This window comes from Alosa alosa, chromosome 1 (assembly GCF_017589495.1).
Source record: "Alosa alosa isolate M-15738 ecotype Scorff River chromosome 1, AALO_Geno_1.1, whole genome shotgun sequence".
NCBI lineage: Eukaryota > Metazoa > Chordata > Actinopteri > Clupeiformes > Clupeidae > Alosa > Alosa alosa.
The window spans coordinates 29,054,694-29,073,002 of NC_063189.1; the positions used below are offsets into that span (position 1 = coordinate 29,054,694).

Consider the following 18,309-nt stretch of genomic DNA (forward strand, 5'->3'; position numbering starts at 1 on the left):
ATCCCAGTAACTCTTATAAAACAACACCATTAAACAATACCATTATATAATTTCATCATGTAAATGATCCCTTTGGAGATGAAATACGAACTAAACTTGGGTCGGTATTGTGCGATGAGATCATGGATTTGTGCGTTGTTCAGGTCGTACTGCAGAATGTGAGAGTCTGTTTGCAAGGCTGATCTCATAGCAGAGACTGATTGGGTCCATCTGTGGGGTTCTGTTAAACAAACCAACATGATCGTGTACGACCAAGAAAAGGTTGCTCTAAACACTCAATGAGAAGTATTACATACTGTCCGTCATACGTTTAACTTTAGACATTGGTAAGTCAGCTCGTTACGCCAAATGATTAGGGGTTACATAAGGAAAAAACCCTTTGTAGTCAAGAGAATGCTTTTTCATCCCCCTCTGACCTTTAAGCTTTTCTAAGAGAGTACAGACTTGAGAAAGAGCGTCCAGGGTTTGAAAAAGAATACAGGGCGCACTACATAATAACTTAGGTTTGTGGACTGCAACACATACAACAACAGAAAATGGGAAAGATGTAACTTGTCTTGTTACAGTACACTCTACAATTATTGAGTCTTCATCTCCCCTCTTCCCTGCTGCAACAGATTTGAGGCAGAACAGATGTGTCTGACTCAGTGACTGCATGAGTCATTTTGAGTCATTTCTATCATGATGTGAGAAGAAAAATGCTTCATCCAAACGACCAAAATTTGAATATGCATTTGTACAACATTCAACACTCCATGGGTCCTGCATTTTAGTGTGACTGCAATTACAGAGCTAAAGGCTCCAGTGTGAGAATCAAACACAGAATGAAGAAACCTGGTTCTTAACGTGGGTCCTTCTAGTCCTGCCGTTTACAAACAATGGAGGTATAGTTTGTTGATATGACCATATGAGGGAGCACAGTGATGAAGACCTCCAGAAAAGGTTTAAGAAAATAGCTGGTGCTTGACGACCAGGCTCCTAATAAAGTACGATCATCCCCCTCTCTCCCATACAGACCTTTTAAAGTCAAGTATTCACAAAAAGCTGCAAACTGTCAAGATTTGGCCGCAAGAAAGCAGATCACTTCCCTCTCACACACAGAATCAATCTCTCTCTCTCTCTGATGTGGTGTGGCCGCCAATGTTTCTCCAGCAGGGATATCATGTTCAGGAGGCCGGCAAAAGGATACCAGGGTCTGTGACCACGATTAAACTGGACAGGGAGAACAGGATCTCTATCACACAGGCACTAAGATGGTCTCTGACACAGCGGCGTCACTCTTTGTCCCTTAATGGCAAACCCTTAAGTGGAGATGTGGTGCCACTTGGAGACAGGCCAACCAAGTCAATAAGGGAGCCAATCATGAGGGTAGTCATTTGCCTGCTAAAGACAAAATATTTTAATGTTAAATGTACATTCCTGCACATTTAAAAATGGACTGCTATAACCCCTATGAGCTATGACCATGATGTGTTTAACATGAAATGTAAAAAAGATCCCCCTGTAAGAAGGAAACTACTTATTACTTCCTACTCCTTCCCTTCTCAGCTGTAGAGTCAACTTGGGATCGACCGATATATCGGGCCGATATTTACGTTTTTTACGTGTATCGGCCGATAAGCGGCTGCGTTCGCCGATAGTTTCCCCCCGCCCCATTATTTACATACAGGCGTCCACAGGCAGCTCTGTTTTGCTGGAGACACTGCAATTCACGAGCAGACTGCACCTCCCCCACAAGCAATGTGCTGAAAGCCTGCTCTTCAAGACAACAGTAAACTTTAAACTTTCAAAGCATTAGCTGAAATATTGCCATACACTTTGAAGGTGGAAGCAAGTTTGTGGGTCCAAATGGAAAACGAGAATAATAGATAGATAGGTACTTTATTTAATGCTTATTGCCTCGTTTATAGAACTGCTTGCCATTGTATTTAGGCTAGGCTATCCATATGCATGCGGTAGCGGTAGCTGTTACAAACACTGGTCATATGATTAAGTAATGCCGACGTTGTTCCGTGATATTTGTGGAGTTTTATTCAGCGACCACCTGGCTGAATTTTGGACGCGTGTGGTGTGTGCGTCTCCCTCCCCCTCTCCCTTCGAGCTGGGCGGAGTTGCCATCGCAGTGATATCAGAGCTTTAATACTGAGAGACTTGTTATATGTAGTTGACTATTAATTTGTGTTAACGTTTACCATGTACCAGACATACCGTGTATGCCTTACTTATTTAGAGCCGTTTGCTAACCTTATAATTATAAATCCAGTTAAATGGTGGTTTGTCAGCTACCAAATAGAAGTTTGTGCGTCTGGTCTGTCTCACTCAGTGGGACACACGCATCACAGCGATATGAGAGTGCTGCGCTACCAGAAGGAGAGATTTTAAAACTTTGAGAGATACGTTTTATACCTTTGATGCCGTTGATGCCGTTTAGAACAGGAACATCTGACACCACGTTATTTTCTTCTGCTGATATATGTTCTGTGGTTGACAAATCTGGCAGCTTTTTTTAGGAAAATATAGACAAAGAAAATTTGAACCCATGCAGTCTTAAATTACAAATCAAGCACTTTATTTCAATAGCTACTTTTCAGGTGTATTGTTTTCTTAAATTATTTAAATGTGTTGACAAAGGACATTTTGTGATGACCTGAATTATGTCTTATAGGCAGCTAGCAATGAATCATCAAGGCTGTGTTGTAAGATTTTGATGAAAGCATTTTGTACAGTTAACCATATCCAGTGCACCCATCCATAAGTTCAATAAATGTTCCTTTTTTAAATTGAGACTTATAACATTTGGTAACATCATTTGTGTAATTATGTGTCATTTGTATGATGTAAATTGAGAGAGCAAAATCAGCAGTATCGGCTCAAGAAAATCGGCAGCCTGTATCGGTCATCGGCTAAGGCTGATGGAAAAAAAATCGGTATCGGCACAAAAAAATCCATATCGGTCGATCCCTAGTCTACTAGGAATCAGAAATCACAACATGACAGCAAATGACATGACAGTCATCCATGATGACACAAGGTCATTTGCAAAGGCTCAACAACAGATGAAACGCGAGAGAGAGAGAGAGAGAGAGAGAGAGAGAGAGAGAGAGAGAGAGAGAGAGAGAGAGAGAGAGAGAGGATGAATAAGAGGGAGAGAGACAGGATGGGAAGTGAGTCGTGACCTTACTGCAGGGCCAGTCGTGACTCACGCAAATATTAACCTCCCAGCAGGGCAGGCTGCTCTTTATAAACACAGGCATCAGACACAGCCCACTCAGTCCTTCACCAAAGTCAGATGTTTACGCCACATCGGTATTCTTTAGCAGAGTCAGAAACAGATGGAGTACAGTTCAGGATTTCAGTGAAGGGAGGAATCACATGTAAACAAAAACCAACGCCTCATCTTAAAACCCTGTCACACGTGCAGCTGCCATGTGGGTTCAGGGCCAATAATTTGAAGCTCCATTCAGATGGGAGAGGGGGCGTGTTTAATCTTGGTGTCCCTCTTCAAACTCTTTCCTGTTCCCCTCTCTGATCTTTTCCAGGCTGGTCAAATCTCTGCTCTTTTCTAAGCCTCTTCCTCTCCGGAGGCCGCCCCCTTCTCTTCATCATGCATCACCGTTTGTTAAAGGAGCCATGCCATATACAGTACTTTTCAAGTATTTTAGAACATTCCTTGAGATATGTTTGTAAAGTCGTTTTTCTCATGACGTTCTAGCAGGGATATTATATTTGGCTTCATTCTGAATCTGATTGGCAACTTCTTTTCTTCTTCTCTTAGGCATCCTCCAGGTGTATTGCTAGATTGTTAGTCACATCGACATAGCTTACTTCAAAGCCACCACAAAAAAATGGTTTCCTGTGACCCCTTTAACACTGCTCATCACAGCAGACCCTGAGGAGGCCTATCGGCTCTAGGCTGTGGGTTGTGTCACAACCTGTGCAGCTCTACATGATAGTAACACAGAAGGGGTAGCTATTCAACCTTCAGCTGCCTCAAAGATCACTGACATTAAACTGCTCTCAAAAAGCAATTTCCTTAGAGAACCACATGCAACACACACATAAATATTGGGGGGGGGGAAAGAGAGATATTGTGAAGCTGGTGCTCAGTAAAGCTTAGCACTGCTTGTTCAAAAGCCTGTGAGTTCTACAGAAGTCATTGTCCCAGTTAGGATGAATTGGTTAGAGGCACTCTAAATTGGCCATGACCACGGTCTGGTCATTTTCCTGATCATGTCTTCTCTCCCTTGGCTAAGAGAGTGGAGCCTCCCTCTCTCATGACCTCACGGCTGTCTTAATGCACTTTTAATGAAAGATTCCGATGTTGCTTTTCTGGCAGAAGCTCCTGACGCGATTACAAAGATTTTTCTGCCAGACCGAATCAGGACTGCCCGCATAGCCAGGCCTGCCAACAAAGCTGAAACGTCATCCAGGCTAGTTATTGTTAAAGGAAAACCGACGTAGGGAATGTTTTCATTTGTAAAGAGGGATAACAAATGAACCGATGCAGTCAGTGCAGCTCAGACCGATACCTACAGCCCTTATTTTGGCCATATAAGGTCCTCGTAAAAATACTGGCATCAGCAGAGGCCAGCTAATGAGAGTTGGGCTGCAGTTAACCTCACCTCAAAGCCTCTCAAACGGTCCACAGCCCTGACATGAAAACATGAATTACTTCCTTTACACTGCTGCAACATCATCACATAAGAACAGCATGGCAATGAAAGGGAATTCCTGACCTCCACATCAACATACAACAACAGATAAATGGTTACGTTTATCTGGAATGAACGGCTCTTGTGGTCTTGTGCTTAGATGTGACAATGACGTAGATTCATACATGGGTAACGGGTAGATGAAATGTATATTTATTTAAATTTAACATGAGCCACACATCTAACTGGTAGGGGTGTCACGATTCTCCAAATCCTTGATTCGATGTCATTTTCGATTTTAAAGTCACGATTCGATCAATCTTTTTTTTAATATTACTATTAATGCATTCCTTATATGTTATTTACTCTTTTTGGCCTTTTCTTTTTCTGTTTCGGGGGGCTTTTATTTTGAAACCGCTTTTTATTTTGAAACCGTAATGTAAACAGAACTAACATTAGGCTAAAACAGAGACGTGAACATAGTGAAATGAAACAACACAGAATGATCATTTGATTGTTTCAGCACACTCCGAAGAGACCCAAGGTTAGTGTTCAAGGAATATACCAATGTGCATTTTAAGCCTTAAAGTAACTTTGGACTGTAACTAGATCACCTTTTCACTTGCTAAGTTGAGTAGGCTAAGTTAGCTTTAATTGATGTGAATGAATGAATACTTCCACACCGGTGATTTCAAAGTAGCAAGAGGGGCTTTGATTTCGGTAGGTTGATGTGTATATTTTAACTGGCTGCAGGCCCTAAAATTAGAGGAGTGTTGACGCTGCAGTTCAGCACGTGCGTGTGTGTTTGTGCGTCTTGGCATACATGCTGGACGTGAGTTTGGGGGTGTGGCTGCATCGTCGATTCTACTTTTAAGTTCGAAGTTCGAGATTGAAATGTAATTTCGATTGATTTCGATATAAAATCGAAATCATGACACCCTTACTGGAGACATAGTTTTCTTTCCCTGAAACTAGAACTCTCAAACGACAGGTGTGTTTATCTCCCAGTGACCACAGACCATCACATCAAATTTGAGGGTTTTGTTCATTTGACTACCTAGAAAAACACACCAACAGTAACAACCTGCTTTAGTATTTGTGGTCTTGGTTAACAGTCCTGGATCGTTCATTTTTTAATTCTTATTTTAGCAATCAACTTTTACGTTTATCAAAAAATATTTTCACATTGCAGGAGCCTAACTTATAACGTGTACCCAACTTCCCAAGAGAAACATGCTTGCTCCCTAAAAAGGGAAATTGTGAATGGAAAGGGAGTGAAAGACCAATCCTCAAACATCCTCCACTCGACAGAAGCAGGAGCACATCCTCTGTGTCATCCTGCTGCTGGGTCAGGGATGGCAGGGGGAGAGGGTGAGAATATGTCTTTCCAACTCCGCTCGAGGTGTCCACTGTCACATTTCCTCAAAAAACAAGGACTTTCCGACCCAGCACATCCTCCGTGGCTCATCAGGAGAGGAGTGAGAGGCAACAGCAGGTCACAAAAGTCAGATTTCAGGGGACAGACGGTTCTGGCATTGTTTGGCCTAAAGTATATTTCATGTAAAACACAACCATGCAGTCAGCAATAGTGCTTCATAAATTGTTTGATCGCAGAAACATCACAATATGATGTGCTTACTACTACACCTGGACCATCAAGGGTATCCAATTTCACTTTAACTGTTTACATCCAAACATCATGACAAATGAAAATAGGTGAGGAGAGCACAGTCGTAGTGAAACTCAGACTACTGACAAAGCACTTAAGCTACAACTTTATAAACAGGCCTTGTCTAACTAGACGGATGCCGGGCTGCCTGGCTGTAGCTGCTGGGTACCACCCAAAGAAGTGACAGAGTAAACAAACAGCAGGATAACGTGTGGAACCAGAGCTGGCCCGTGACCGGACACCTCAGTCTCCTTGCCAACAGGAGCCCTGCCAGTTCCAGTGAAGTCCCCTCCGCAAGAATGCCCGTTTGGTTGTACAGATGCCACCACATTACCACTGCTACCAGTAGTGAAAAGGGCATGCCAGGGAGAGCAGAGCTAGATGTACTTCACACTGCTGACTGTGCTGACTCCCATCAGTCATTGTATTTGCTTGTGGGTTTGCAGTAATCATGCATTGCTGGTTCAGAGCTGTGTCTCAGCTGAATATTCATGAAAAAAAGACCTGTGCTGCAAAAGTGCATATGTGGAGATCACAAAAATAAACAATAGTCTACCAGCACATTCTACATGATGGACACAAACTCACTGAAACAATATAGATCTGAAACACACCTCTTGAATCTTTTTAACTAGGCCTTGGTGAAGTGAACACAGAATCATTTCTCCGTTCTAGCAAACAAAATGAGCCAGGACACATTAGGCCCTTGAGTACTGTATTTGCCAATTCTGGCGTGCTGAGAGTAAGTTTTGCTGGAGCAAATGGAAGGGTGTGAAAACAGGTAACAGGATCCACCAACAACCACAAAAAAAGTTGTTTTTATTTTCTGACTCTTTGGTCTTCTGCCCATTGTAGGCAACTGAGTATATTTGGCATTCAGCTACAGGGCATGCAGAGTTGCACAAGCACCATTAAGTTCATGTGTAAAGAAGAAAGTCAAATTGTCTGTGTCAGTATTCAGTGTACTGCTTCAGTCTGTGCTGCAGCCATGGCCTGCTGCATGCGCCACAACACTGCATCCTGAAGAATGTGTTCATGATAATGGTCTCTTAATTGTGTAGTTCTGCAAAAACGACGGGCCTCAAAATGATAGCTTGCCTTCCCTGAAAAAGAGTTCAGTTGTCCACTGCAACATAATGTCGGAAAACATGTTTTTGGTTACGCTCATGACCTAGCAAACTTCATAGCATCACGTAAGCAAAATCTGGAAAGCGATTGTATGGCATCCCACTCCCACCCCAATCCGTCTGTCCTTCTGCAGGTGTGTGTGTGTGTGCGTGTGTGTCCGCCCACATAACTTAAAAAGTACTGCTCGTATACTTCACATTTGCATACAAGGCGAGAGGCATCACCTCTCAGCTTCTTCCAACACGGTCATCCAGATGATGGAATTTGGTTTCACTTTGGTTCATACTGTGTGACGGGGAGGGATTTACCTTAGATGTAGGCAATCACTAGCCTGCTAGTGTTCCTGACATCATCACATGAAAAGAAGCAAAGGAAAGCTTTATAGACAGACAACTATATTGAGATGCAATATTTTGCCATTCTCCAGAAACTTACTTCAAGTCTCTACTCAAAACCTACAAAGTCACTAAAGCAGCGAGAAGACATTTATTTATAGAACTCAATAGCAGATGACTTCTTGGTTTACTTTAGCATATTTTCAGCCAAGAGTCAATATGAGGCCAAATCAGCAGCATTTCCCAAGACCGAAAATTTTGTTAACCTATTTCCTGACACAACAATACAATACAGCAGTAAGGGAATTCCCTTTGACTTCAATGTAAGTTTACAGTACAGCATTTGCTGTGTATTAGCCGCATTGTGTATAAACCACAGGACGGTGTTTTATGCAAGTTAAAAAAACAAAATCATATTAATACCATATTAACGGTCCCTGGGTATTAACCTCATAGCGGCTAATGGTTGGGAAATTACGGTAAGGTGCCAAAAAGAGTCCTACTCTTGACCGATAGAAAACAGAAGACCCTTTCTGAGCAAATATAGTCAAGTTCCACAGCAGATCTCACAGGACCCTGCCCCTGGTAAGTACAAGATCATTCACACAAGTCCCAAAATGGCCTGCAAAAAGAACTGTGAGTGTCACATGTGCAGTTTATTTTTAGCCAATTCTTCCTTATTCAACTTTTTAAAGAAATACATTGCAGGACTTTCCCAGACTCAAGCAGTCAGACAAAATAAATGAAATACAACTATTAAAATAAATGTAGCCCAATTCATTTCAGAAAGATTTTGAATAGATGACACACTCCAGAAACAAGCTGCATGATGTAGGCCATAAAACTAAACAGTATTTAAAACAAGACAAATCTAACCTGAAGACAAAAGTAGGCCTACATATTTGAAGTAATGGTGTAAAGGAGATGACCACAGGGTGAACAACAAAATAAAGATCTATGACAATCTAAGACTAAGAATGTTTAGCTTACCATCTGTCTAGTGAAGAAAAACAGGTACACTGCAAGAAGAAAGCTAGGCATTCCTAAAAGTTGACCTTTATCCCTGGTTTCCAGTTGAATTCCAGTGTCCGCTTTTACAACACACCAGCTTGCATGTGAGATTGCTTACCTCCAAATCACCATCAAGACTTTGACATTTTGATGCAGATGATCTGTTTGCTTTTCAGCTACAGTCACACACTTAGTAAATAAAAGAAATATACCGGATAGGCGGTCATCTGTTGAAGTGAACTACCGGGCAACAAGAATGCGGAGTGCAGTAAAATATGATTAAAATATGGCTGAAAATAACCAAATACAACAACACTAGCAGCTAAATCTACTGTAGAGTTTTAGCAACATTGAAGTCGACAGTTCTGCACATAATTCAGACTCTCCACATTACATTTGGTCACTGGAACAGGCACTTGGTAATAAGCGGTGGTTCGTTGCAAGGATTTGTAATGTTTGACAATTGTTTTGATTGTAAGGTGAACATCACATTGCGACTACCCAAGACGTAAGTTAAAACATTATCTGAACTACATTTAGTCTGTGCCAGAGCGGTAGAGAAAACTCTAGCAGCTACCGCGTCTCAAATGCGGGTGTGAGTGAGGGAGAAGTAAGCATCTGATTACCGTCTCGTGGATATGTACTGTTTGCCATTCTTTCTGATAAAACTTAACATATATATTAAAACTTACGTTTTGTGGCATTGATGAGGTTCTTTCCGTCTTTGTATAATTCTTTTATAAATCTGTTGGTTTTATCCAATTCCGCTTCATGCGCCTTCACTTTCTCTCGGAAAACTGGACTGTCCAGGTAACACTCGCTGAACTCCAAAGGGTGTAATCCCATTTTTGGAGCTATGTAAAGCTAGCTCAAATGTGGCTAGCTGACAAGTCTGAAAACAAGTTCTGTTCTAAAGACAGTTAATCACTCCCACACGAAATTAACTCAAAAAGTATGAGCTAGCTAACAAAGTTAGCCAGCTAGCGCCGTCCGGTCGCTATTCCTGGATCATAGGCGTAACGTTAACGTTCTATGCCCTGAATCTGAGGCTAGACCAAAGACCACTCCTGGACAAATTCTCAAAAAATCCCGACGGAAACGACACTTTGTACTTGACAAGACTACCACCTACTTCAAAACAGTAATTCCTTTGTAAGAAATAACGAGATCCCAGGGAAACACTAACGTTAAACTATTAAAGTTTAAACAATTCAGTCAGTCATGGTCCACGACGTGGCGATATTCCGTAGTGACAGTAGCAGGCGTAAATTGTAAAGTCTTGCTTGCACGCGGCGGGATTTGGTGCTTCATACAAAACGTGATGACGTGCACCAATGCTATGCCGGGTGGGCTCTCTGTACTCACCTGGTTAAATCTATCAATTCCTGTCTTCATTGTAAAGGCATAGCACAGGAACATGATATGTTTTTATTATAGTGGAAAAGTAAACCAATAGGAAGGAAAACTTGTATTTGTGTGTCATCAACTCTAGTTGTATGCATTTTATTTGAAACTGGCAGAAAGCTGCAACTAGGCCAACATGTTGAAAAGCAGTCTAAGGGTATTAATCCATGGCTATTATTTCTGATTGTATCATAGGCTCCAATTGCTAATCCAGGGGTAGGAAACCTGCGGCCTGAGGGCCACATATGGCCCTATAGCTCCTCTCGTCTCTATAGACTCTCGTCTCGGCTCTTGGTGTACTATCAAATTCAACCGGTACAGTAAGGCGTGTCCGCGGATCCCGTCCGGAGGCGGAGCTGATTCTCTGGGCGGCGCCAAAACGAATGTGACAGTCACACGGGTTTGGCGACTTGAGGCGGATCCACCTATAGGAGTCTCCTGCTGTGGGTAGACTCTGTTCTCTATCCACAATGTTGAGGTGCCTGAATTGACCTCTGATGACAAGGAGAACATTAGCTCATTCCTGTCTTTTGGAAAAGATGACAGCGGCTTCAAGTAAGCCAGGTTTCCGTATTGTGACGCTCCTGACGAGGAGACGCACCAGCCTGCACCCTAATTGTTCGGAACACGCCCCCTCCCAGATAGCAAAATCAGATTGGTAGATAGCGGACCCCTGGTAGCATGTTGCCGTTGGCGTGCCACTTGTGGTCCGCCGTTGGACCACCATCTCTTTAAAATTTAAGTTGTCATGAATAGAAAATACATGAAATGTTATTAAAATGATGGATTAAACATAACTGAATTAAAGGAAAAAGATTTTAGACCAATAGTGGCAAAATATTGGGGCATTTGTCGGCAACCCGCCAGCGGACCACCAGAGAACCGATGAGCAAAATGCCAGCGGACCGCCAGCTATGCCCCCAATGGACCGACAGTGGTCCGCCAGCCTCTTGCTATCTGGGCTGTTTCTCAATCACGGCGGCCAACCCCCCAATGAGTTTTCAAATAGGGCCTCCGCGAGTTCCTAGAAGGAGAAAGAGAACGAGCTACTTGTTTATAGAGATCGCTATACTTCACAGGCCGAAATACCCTGTAATCTAGCTAGGCTACGTACGCTATAATCAGTTTTTCGTCAGCCCCGATTAGGTAGTGACTGACGGCTATGAAAAATATGCTTCTAGCTGCATTAATGTAGGCTAGGCTACTCAACGTTAACTGTACGTACACACTGCTGCCGACTTGAGCTTCCAAAGAAGCTCGGGTCACCCTGTCAAGGACGCTTGTGAAAAAAGTACAGGGAAGCTTTGGACGCTTTCGCCAACGCTTTCTGATGTGGCAGCATTCTACGTTCGATCATGTTCTATCTTACTACTTTATTTAAAGGCCGTCTATTCCGATTGGTTGCTGGTCGTTGGTCGCTGAACCGCGTCAATTCTCATTACCATAAAGTTGACCAACTTTCAACTTTCCGCTCGACGCTCAAGTCGCTCAAGACGCCCAAAACGCGACGTCGACGGATTTGCCACTTCTTGCAGCTGAGAGAAGCCGGCTTCCATTGAAAATGAATGACTTCCTGAATCTTTGAAAGCTCAAGTTGGCGGCGGTGTGTACATACAGTAACAGAATTTGAATGTTCAAAGTTTCACATAGCCTGTGACATCAGATCTGCTTTGGCGCTGCCGCAGATTTTTTAAGCTTTAGAATTCAGATAGGCCTAGCATTGATCTGCTGTCCTTCGTATCCCCCCCCTCTCATCCTATCCAAAAATGTTTGAAAAAGATGTCAGTATTTTAACACATTTTTTTCTAGTTGACTCTTAGACAAAATGGTCAGACTTCTAATTTAAATTCTAATTAAATACGCTAGGCTATATGATCTCCTCTCCCCGTATGCATTCGCGGCTCATTTTAGGCTATTTATTATCCGTTATTTGGTAGCTAGCTGCCTCAACTTCTTGTAATTGGTCCGAAAGTCCGAACCATCCAAAAAGTGTTTTCATATACTGCAAACAAACCGAACCATGGTTCAGTTTGATCCGGACCGAGACCACCTCTTTAGTTCGGACCAAATTTTGGTCTTTTGATCCGGACTGTGGTCCGTGGCACCTTTCTCATCTACAATTTTAGTTCGGACCAAACTGAAAAGTCCGAAGGTGTGGACCAAATGAGGTATGTGTGAAAACGCCCTTAAAGAAGCCTCCTCTGGTTCAACGGAATCTAATTTAATGACTTTGAAATGACTGACCAGAATTGACTCTAGATCCAAAATAGTCAGACCATTACATACAAATGGCACCACAGATGGGACATATAGGTGAAATTTGAAAATGAGTGACCAAATGACGCAAGCAAACACTTATGTCAATGGACACAGCCTTAAAGAAGCCCTATGCAACAATTTTAGCAAAAATTACTGGCATTGAATGCCAAGCTGTTTTCTGAAGCTTTGTCCTAGAGTGCCAGCAATCTAGACCATTGTTGATGATTTTTGTACAGCCACAGCATATTCTGTGTTATAGCTATTCACCCCTTGCAGACACGTGACTTAAGTCACGTGACGGCTCCATGCTGGACGGCAAAAAGATGGGAGACGGACGGCAAATTACATTATGTCATAAAAATTATGATAAACTGAACTCCATTACTATAACATCTTTGTAGTTGAATGTATTGCTGTTTGGGGTCTGATAGTCAAAGAAGATGCCAGTGGTGTTGTTAGATGAAATGGGTCATGATCGCAAATGTAAAGTTATTAAAACTGGTGGTAACAGCAAGGGGAGATAACGTTACGTTAGGCTACTGTAATTAACATTATGGTAAATCAACACCCATAAGTATTTCTGGACTAAAATATTGCAAAGCAATTTGGTTACTTTATTTGTCTTGCTTTTATCAGTTGTAACATAGTCAAAACGTTAAGAATGTCATATCAGAACATGAAATAATAACTAGCTGCCACACTTAGAAGCTAGCTATTCTAGCTAACGTTTATCGTAGCTCATAGTGCTAGGGCTAAAGTAACTCGTCAGTTTGTACGTTGCCCAGCGAATAAACTTACTGCTTACATGTCTTAAGTTAAAGAATTGAAAGAAATAGGAAATTAAAAAAAAAACTTGAACGGTATTATCTGTTTACATTCAGATCTTGCCAAAGACTTTGCCTAAGTGCTATCTGCCGTCCTGTTCAGAGTCTATGGTTGCTATAGCAACCGCTGCTGTGCTTCATACACTGAGGAGATAAGCATGCAATTGTGGTTGAAATACTCCCGAAACACAAAGAAAACAAACCAAAATATATCTATGCAAGAACATGGGATGTTGTATTCCAAACAATAAGCCAACAGTCGTGGAAGGGCATTACTACGGTTAAATCTCACTATAATCTCCTAGCTGTGCGATATGTCCCATTACAACGCATTGATTTGATTCGTGTTCTTGCTGTCCACTAGGCTATTTTGCTGTGGCGCGAACAAAACGTGACGTCACTTGCAAGGGGTGAATACAATGGCTCGTTTGAAAGGTGAGACTTTAAGCTCTCAATGGGTGCAAACTGTGTATTTCTACACGCTTCTGTTCCTGAGAAATCGCAAGCTAAACAGTGGCTAGTTTTCATCAAAATCGCTGTTTTCTTTCTAGAAATGGAGATATAACGTCTTTCATGAAATATGAAGTGTTGCCTGTAAAGGAAGGGGAAGTGACCTAGTGAGACCTGGCGAGACTGCCACCTAGTGATAGACCCACGAAAATGGCCAGGTTTCGAGCTGACGTGCATGCATCACTGATTCGACCCAAAGCGGCAACCGAGTTATGATAAAATGTCCAGATAAAATGTCCAGATTGTGCTTTTTCATGAGTTTTCGATCGTCATATATTTCATTTCCATTCATCACAAAGTTCCCAAAATCACATATAAGGTGTGTTAGAGTGTCTAGTTTCGTAATTAAAAAAAAAAGCTAAAAACGTAACATTACGTTTTTGGCACTCAATGAGTTAATTATGCAGGTTGAGAGTCGTTCTGATGGTTCTACAACACTTTTTGGGTCGTTTGGTGGGTGCTTCGTCTCCCCCTAGTGCTTCTCCGCGGAAAAACCGAATATGCAACTTTCTGGTCGCGGTCCGAACACATCTGGATGTAACTCAGCGGAAGTATCCAATCGCTCCTCGAAAATGTAGTCAGATTGTAGTTTTTTAAAGGTAAACTATGCAGTATTGGCATATTCCTTACTGTTTTCTCGGTTTTTGCTTCTTTTTCGCTGGCTCTGTCATGACGAATGTCTGAGAAACTCCATCGCTACCTTTTTCTAGCCGGTGCCTGGCGTGTATGTGTATTTGAATGCAGTAAAGCAATTCGTTACACTCGTTATACTTCCTGACACTGAGGCCTTCGGCCCGACCCCACAGTTGCAAGGGTGGTTTTTCCTCACCACAGGCGCTAGGGGGAAGCAAGACGGCCACCATTCAACCCGAAAAAAGTCATATAACCATTCCAATGACTCTGAAGCTGTTAAATTAAGGTAAATTAAGCTAAAAAACGTGCACATTAGGCTAAAAAAACTGCATAGTGTGCCTTTCAGAAGACTGCAAAATGGACTCCGACATTGGCTTTGTTGCTGTTGAAATTGTAAGTAGCCTTGCCGCTTGACTTCTCTGCACCTGGCCAAAACTCCTCTCATACCCCTCACTCTGTAGTGGAAGCAGCACCACAATGATGTGGTTGGACCTGACTTTCAAAGCATCCTTCCTCCGGATAGAAATGCAATAAGACCCCCCCCCCCAAAAAAGCACCCCCTATTGTTAACACAGTGGATATGAGTCTGACTGGTGTGAACCAGTATGTAACATGGTGTGAATAAACCCCAATCCAAGCTTTTTGAGTCTACCTGATGCCAGGGAACAACCTGAAGAGAATAATGCAGATGAAATTTTCTCATGGTATGACGCTTCAAATTTTATTCCACAAGGACAACTGATACAAATCTGTCAAATCTTTATAGACCAACAACAACAGAAATTAGGAAAGGTGTAACAGAGGTCGTAATTCGTCCGCCACTCACGGGCCCTCGAACCCGCCACCTCAACACACACCGGCGTGGGAGTCCAGGCTTCCAACTCAGCGGTTAGAAGCGTTCTTAAGGTTAGGGCTGTGAGGATTTACATGGGCAACTAGCACCCTAGCTCAGTTCGCCTCCGTTACACTCACCTCCCTAAATCCTCACTTCCATGATCCGGGTCAGGCACCACTGTAACAGAGGTCGTAATTCATCCGCCACTCACGGCCCTCGAACCCGCCACCTCAACACACACCAGCATGGGAGTCGAACGCTCTAACCACTGAGTTAAAAGCCCAGGCTTCCAACTCAGCGGTTAGAAGCGTTCTTAAGGTTAGGGCTGTGAGGATTTACACGGACATGAACACTTTATATCACAAACTCTGATATGCCTGTGATGCAGAAAAAATGAAATTCTGATTACTGTGCATTCACAGATCGAATAGCTGCAGACTCAGACTTCAAATGGGTGCAAAAGGAAGTTTTAAAAGGTGTGACAAAAAACACCCCTGCAAATAGCACTTGGAGAGATGCAAATAGCAATTACCAGACGGGAGGAACATTTCAAATCCATCTATCCCAGTCTCAACACTTTACAGCGGAACAATGTAAGCCAGAGTCAACAAAACGCTGCTATTCCTTCTCCTTTGCCCATAGTGTCCTCTTGCACAGGCTGTGCCCAGGAGTATCCTTTACAGTCTACTATGCATCCAGGCCAGGTAGAAGCTCCATGCAGAGCCCTACCTGGGAGAGGTCCCAGTACCCCATCTGAAATATACAGAGGTGCCGTGCCTCCACCTATGGCTCCTGTTGAAGCATACCGAGGCCCTATGCCCCTGTCCGCTGGTCCCACCATGGCCCTATCTTGCAACTGGGCAAAGATAAGGATAATCAGAGACATTACAAGCAACGTAAGCAACATGCAGCGCCAGCACCATCTAAAAGTGGATATATAAAACAACCTTCAACTGGCCCGCCAGCCCAACAAACTGCAAACAAATCCTTCTGTTGAAGGTGTAAGCAACTACATCCACCTGCTTCATGCACCCAACAACAGCAACAAAACCATCATAACAGGAAAGGTCCCCCTGTTCCCGCTGCCTCGGGTGAGTCAAGTCAGACCACCACCATTGCTTCAGTCAACGCAATAACTGCCAGGGCTCCTGAGCTTAAGGACTACAGCCCTTCACCATTGGAACATGGACTGTAGCCGCTGTTCTAGACACATGTTCCTCTTATACCTTGATTTCAGAATAGTTATGGAAGATTGTCAAGACAGCCAAGGCACAAGTAGATGCATGGCAGGAAGGCCGCTGTATCAGGCTGATGGAAAAGCCAAGCAGCCTTTAGGATGCAGTGAGCTGCAGTACACAGCAACTTGGACTTTACCTACAGTTATACTATCTGAGCAGACTCTGGTACTTCCGGTCGTGCTGGGCTTAGAATTCATGTTCTTCAGTGGCATGCAGATCGATGTATCAAGTCTTACCTTCTGATTTCCTCCCTGTGCTGAAAGATTTCGCTTTCTTAGCGACTCACCAGGATTGAATGACTGGGGACATCCTCAAACAGCCTCCTTTTTCTCCGCTATTCAACAGGAGGCCCTGACCCCCTCACACACTGCTAACAATGTGCAGTCCTGTCATCAGGCTGTTGAAAGCAGGGCCCTGACAAGGCACAGCTCCTGAAGCAGCCGCAATTCAGTTCTGATGTCTGCACCAATCATTTGAGCCATACAGGGCTCTTGAAACACAAAATCTTTCTTAACCATAATGTGCCAAAAGCCCTATCGGGTGTCTCCAGCTAACCTACAAGTCATTGAAGAGCTTGTTAACCCTTAGAACCCAATTGACGCAAAGTGCATCAAAAAACACACCCATTCTTCTCTGTTACATTGCTCCGCAACTGTTCATCGCAGCGAGATGAAACCTTTATTGCGTGACAGAGCAGAAGTGGGGCTTTCCAACGAGACCACACACTTGTCTGTACGTTAAAGTATGAAAATAAAAACAATCATGAAATTAAATCAAATTGCATCATATTTACAGTCTATCCTTCTCTGCGTTCACCTGTGCACCCATTACTCTTGTTTGAATTACTCGCGAACCCGTGAACGCATAGATATGGCAAGCATATCAGATGAAAGAGGAGAAATAGGGCTATCCATTGGTACCACATCCTTCTGGGTTATAAAACAGACGAAGTGACAGCAAAATAATAACTTCATATAGCTCGACTTACCTCACGTTTTTGTCTGTTTCAAGGCTCAGATTGCATCCCAATTTGTTTGACGAACACCTTTTTTGCCTTTACTTTGTTCATGGCAATGCAGTTAAAAGTTGTAGAGAATCATGAGTGCAGACACCATAGGCACACACAGGTAAACTCGGGTCAAGTCAGGTCAGATCAGTTTTTGTCACAGATGGAGCGCAGAAAGGTAATTTTTAATCACTAAATAAAAAAATGCATTTATTTCTTTAAGGCACACACCACATATGTCTGTAAATTGCTCAGCCCCAGAGAATGATACTGCCTGATTCAGGACAGTCTGCCCTACACACACATAAAATGCATGTAGAGCTATGAGCTTGCTGTGGTGAGATACATGTCAAAATATAAGAATTTTTATAATACGCTTTTTATATTTTAATTCTTTAAAAATCAAAATATCAATGCTAGTACTAATACATGACATGATGGCAGATCTGGATAGCCTAGACTCCGCTGAAAAAAACAATATATAATATGTGTGTGTGGCACTTACAATGACCAGAATAAATCCTTATGAATAAAGGTAGTGAAAATGCCCTAAAACAGCTTGGTTCTAAGGGTTAACCCTTTAGGGCCAGAGGTTTTTTCCAAAACGATCAATTTTGACATCTTCATTTCAAAAGGCTATATCTTAAAAGTGATAAGAGATAGAGACTTTCTGTAAATTAGAGAAATATTAAGGATGACCCAAAGTTTATGTAGAGATTAAATGTTTATATCTAATTTGCATATTATGACGTCATATGGTGGCGGCCATCTTGGATTATAGAATTTTCATGAAAAGTCGCGATGT

At 42.6% G+C, this 18,309-nt stretch overlaps 1 protein-coding gene across 2 annotated transcripts in view; it reads right to left on the bottom strand.

The window, feature by feature from the left end:
* Positions 1–10,056, bottom strand: part of arhgap10 (Rho GTPase activating protein 10) — a 65,790-nt gene extending 55,734 nt beyond the window's left edge. For both annotated transcript variants that reach the window (XR_007194125.1, XM_048248454.1), the window contains exon 1: positions 9,488–10,056. Coding sequence is in view for 1 of the 2 variants with exons in the window: in XM_048248454.1 (XP_048104411.1) it covers positions 9,488–9,641 (154 nt within the window). In the remaining variant the exon portion in view is untranslated. The remainder of the gene's footprint in view (positions 1–9,487) is intronic.
* Positions 10,057–18,309: the final 8,253 nt, after the last annotated feature.